This window comes from Cupressus sempervirens, chromosome 4 (assembly GCF_028749045.1).
Source record: "Cupressus sempervirens isolate cs-2001-9-10 chromosome 4, ASM2874904v1, whole genome shotgun sequence".
Classification (NCBI taxonomy): domain Eukaryota; kingdom Viridiplantae; phylum Streptophyta; class Pinopsida; order Cupressales; family Cupressaceae; genus Cupressus; species Cupressus sempervirens.
Window position 1 is genome coordinate 95,757,964 of NC_143121.1, and position 4,200 is coordinate 95,762,163.

Below are 4,200 nucleotides of genomic sequence, written 5' to 3' on the forward strand. Positions count from 1 at the left end.
ACTAAAAATATTAATTAATAAGTTTTATTGGAATGATATTATTGAAAAGGGATCTCAAAAAATATAAGTATATCAAATTAATTTGAATTTTGTTTTTAAAAATTTCTATAATTCTTCTATTCTTATCGTTCTTATTTTTATTTTCTGAACTTTGTTGAATTCCTACTAAAAAATACCTCTATAATTGTAAAACTTTTAGATATTAGAAAAACTTAAAAAATATTATATCATTTTGAAAAATAAAATTATTTCTTAATTTATAATTAAATATTATATATTTTTTAAATTAAAAGTTTTAAAATTTTAGAAATGATTTTTCTCTCCGAAATCTGCTTAATCTGCTCCTCTTCTACAAATGATAAAATTAGAAAGATAATAATAGAATTAAAAGACTACTATTGAAATTCTTGAATAGGTCACCACCCAGTAATGTTTTAAAGGTGAAAAAGGTGCAAACTCCAGCTCTTTTATTTATTTGGAAAAATAGGGAAATGCAAATTTTTTGAGAAAAAGGTAAATATTAAATGTTAAAGAAAACAGTTTTTTTTAAACCCCTCAAATCCAGATAAGACTGTTTAACTAGTTTTGATTTGTCAAAGCCAACCACACCAAAATGTTCAATAATGCAACAGTCTATAAGACAGACCAGAACAATTATTTTTTCCAAGTGTTTTAGACCAGTGATATATTTTATTTTTAAATATAATATTATTTCTGAAATATTTTTGGTGTTGAACAGGCCAGCCTAAAAACTTGACTCAAAATGAACAATGAAAGACAAAAAAGTAAAAGGTGGATTGGAACACGGATTAATTGTAAAAGGTGGTGATTCCATTTACACAGACTTTTACAACTTCATTATCATACGTGAAGAAGAAGAGGAGGAGGAGGAGATCATATGTGATTCATGTACAGCTTTATAACGCAGAGCTTTCATGGCGGATTCCATGTCAAATGTCATTAATGCTTACGAAGACCCAGCCCAAAGAAAACGAAAAAAACTAAAGCCAGATTTAAAAAAGAAAAAATTTCAGCTGTTTCCTTTTGAAGCTCGGAGGTACAAGGGTCGAAACCTGTAAAACTCAACCATCCAGCCTGGATTCCTGCCTTTGCAACTTCTGCTGCCTGGCAATGAACTCGTCACATTTTTGCTTGAGCGGGTCCTTGATAGCCTCCACAATAGCCATTTCAGAAGAAACTGGATTTGAATTTACCAGTGAGGGAGGATGATTCTCGATCGTAGTTGATGATCGCGCGAGCTTCTTCTTCTGCTTAGGCCTCTTTTCAATTTTATCTGACTGGCTCCTCGCGAACTTACCGCGACTCGAACTCGCGACCTCGGGCTCGATGATGTCCTTCGTCTTGACTTCGTCAGAAACCACCACCGATTTGGTCTCCTCCGATGGAAGAATCAGAGAATCCGCAACCGGTTCAACAGATATGCAGCGCTTTTCCACTTCCTCTTCCTCCTCTGGATGGGACAAATTCACGATGTACTTTGGGCGATTCTCTGAGCTTTTCACATATTCATCGTAGAAATAGGGTGTTCCAGCGTTCGAACCTCCGGCGGGACTGCTCAGCTGCCCAGACTTTGCCGCCAGGGTTATGATGATCACATTGCACATGACGAAGATGAATCTCGAACTCGTGACCAGAGTGCAAGCGAAGCGGAAGTACAACGCCGAGGTCTGAAGGACGACCGGGATCCATACCGAGCTCCATGACAGCACAACTGCGCTGGCCGCCACGAAAGCGTAGCGCAAGTACTTCTTCGCCTTGCGGTTGCGCTTGAATTTCTTCATCGCCTTCATCTTTTCAAGCTTCACCGTGTCCATTTCTCCGTAATCCATCACAGCTTTACAGATTTCAGGTGGAGATTTGCCGTAGTGTTGAAAGCTTTTGGCAGCAATTGAAGCTCAGCCTTCCGCTCTGCTTCAATGGTACATTCCTTGCAGGAGAGAAGCTTTTGTCTGCTATTTGAATTCAAGGAACTTGCTTTCTTATCTCAACATAAACCGTCGAATGAAGGGCTCGTATTTCTAAAAAAACACAAAAGAATAAACCTTTGCAAGAAAATATTTTCCCTTGGAACTGCTGAAACTCTGAATTCTACCGAAACTCTGAACTCTTCAGAGAACTTTACAAGAAGAGTATTTTTCACCTACAGAAAGTGTCAAAGCTCTCAAAGATCAAAGCTTTCTGTAAATACACCTCTCAAACTCTGAAATCTTCACATCTGTCTTCAAAAGAACTGCTCAGACTCCACGATTCCCTTCAAGCACCGGTTTTTCTACAAAACTTTTCAAAAATGAAAGGCTTTTTACAGCAGATCATCTAAACTCTACAGGAAACCTCAGTCAAGCTCTAAACTCTTCACAAAAGAAACAGTCAAAACTCTTAAGATCGACAGTCAAAACTCATATATCGACTCAAACTCTGAATCTTACCAATGCTAACCTCTCAAACTCAGATTTTTCTAAAAGGATTTGCACTAAATCTCTCGTCTCCACCGCTCAAACTCACTATTTTCTCTCAGAAACCCGAAGAACAAAAATACCTAGCCCTAGAACACAAATACTTCTCACAAACGCCACAGGGCAAAGCTTTCCCAAAGGAGGGGCCCAAAACAAGAGATTTTCAACAAGCAGTGAAACAAAGCCCCTAAAAACCTCAAATTTTCCAGCAAGCAATGCCAAACCCCCAAAAATCCCTCAAAGAAAGATCGCTTCTCGAATGACAAGCAACAAAAACCGCGATTTCACAGGCTCAAAAATCCCTCAACCGATTTCAAAATTTTACACAAATCTGAGAGTTTTGCTGATGCTAAGAGCATTTAATCAAGCACTTCTTCTTCTTCTTGTGTTTGAATGCCTTGGCGCCAGAGAGCATGAGGAATTCAGCAAATCCCTTTGTCTGTACAATTAACATATGGGATAATACTTCTTGCAGAAGACTGACATTACTAAAACCCTTCGGAAGCGTGAAGGGTTACAGCTCAATTTATAGCGATTTTTTGTATTTCCCTTTTATTTTTTGGTTTCTTTATTTATTTTATTTTCTCGCGCACTCATGCGTTAAAACACCCTCTTGGGTCATCTTCCTAGGTAAAGTTTTATGCCAAGATTTCAAAGACTTTACTATGACTATGCCAACCATGGGCTGACACATGGCATTATGCCATGGACCCGAAGGAAATGGACGGTGTCCATATATGCCTATCAAAAGCTTGGAGTTTATGGGACATGGGGGAATTGAGTCGATTCACCATATGCTTGATTGGACTCCATGTTTTTAACAACTCCTTGAGAAATGTGATTCTAACATGCTTGGGTTTGTGATTTATTAACCTTCCTTGCTTTTTGTTAGGTGGGGAGGGTTTATGCATGGGTCTTTGTGTTTTGGAATGGAGGTTAACATCTATTGTTATTGTTGTTATTTCCTATTTGAGATATATTTAATGGGTGAGAGAAAGATGTTCTTTTTAATGGATCTATTATGTTTATTTGTGTGATTTGTCATATTATTATGTGTTCATGATTCTGAATGGTGGGGAAAAATAAGATTGTTGGATATTTACTTTTTGAAAAGTTGAAATATGTATGATATATTATGTTAAAGTGGGTATCTAATGAGATAACGCAACATTCTTATTAGTTAGAATATACTCCAATTAATCATTTAAGCTACGTATTTGAATATGAAAATATATTGTTGATGTGATTCAACATACTTTGATAACAATTTGGAAGGGTAGAGAATTATCAATTGTTGGGCCTTTATCTTTTAGGAGAATGGGATAAATTGTGGTTCATTGTTTGTCATATTAATGTGTGTTATTATTTTGAATTTTTTAAGGAATTGTAGGGAAAGCTAAGATTTTTGGGTAATTACTTTATGGAAATTTTCGATAGGTATTGTTCACTATGTTTTAGGTGTATTTATAATGAGATAAGAAATTTGTTACAATATATGCAATTCATCATGTAAGCTACTTATTTGAATAAGAAAAATATATTTATTTATGTGATTCAACTTGCTTGCATAACCTTTATGTGATTGTTGGGCTTTATTTGTGTAGTTTGTTTTTTATTAAAAAACAACCAAAAACTAGGGGGTTGGCCCTTTACAATAGTGGTGGAACAATCATCAAAAACTTCCTTGAAATTAGCACAAAACCAACTGGCAACCAACACAAAACCA

General features: G+C 36.1%; 1 protein-coding gene across 1 annotated transcript; it reads right to left on the reverse strand.

The window, feature by feature from the left end:
- Nucleotides 1-809: 809 nt before the first annotated feature.
- LOC149560106 (uncharacterized) lies at nucleotides 810-3,176 on the reverse strand. The gene has a single exon (XM_089824509.1). It carries the CDS (start codon nucleotides 1,848-1,850, stop codon nucleotides 1,083-1,085), a length of 768 nt encoding a protein of 255 aa, XP_089680635.1. The 5' UTR covers nucleotides 1,851-3,176; the 3' UTR covers nucleotides 810-1,082.
- Nucleotides 3,177-4,200: the final 1,024 nt, after the last annotated feature.

What these genes read in the sequence shown, in the direction of transcription:
- LOC149560106 (XM_089824509.1), bottom strand. Translation starts at nt 1,850, where the DNA reads ATGGATTACGGAGAAATGGACACGGTGAAGCTTGAAAAGATGAAGGCG.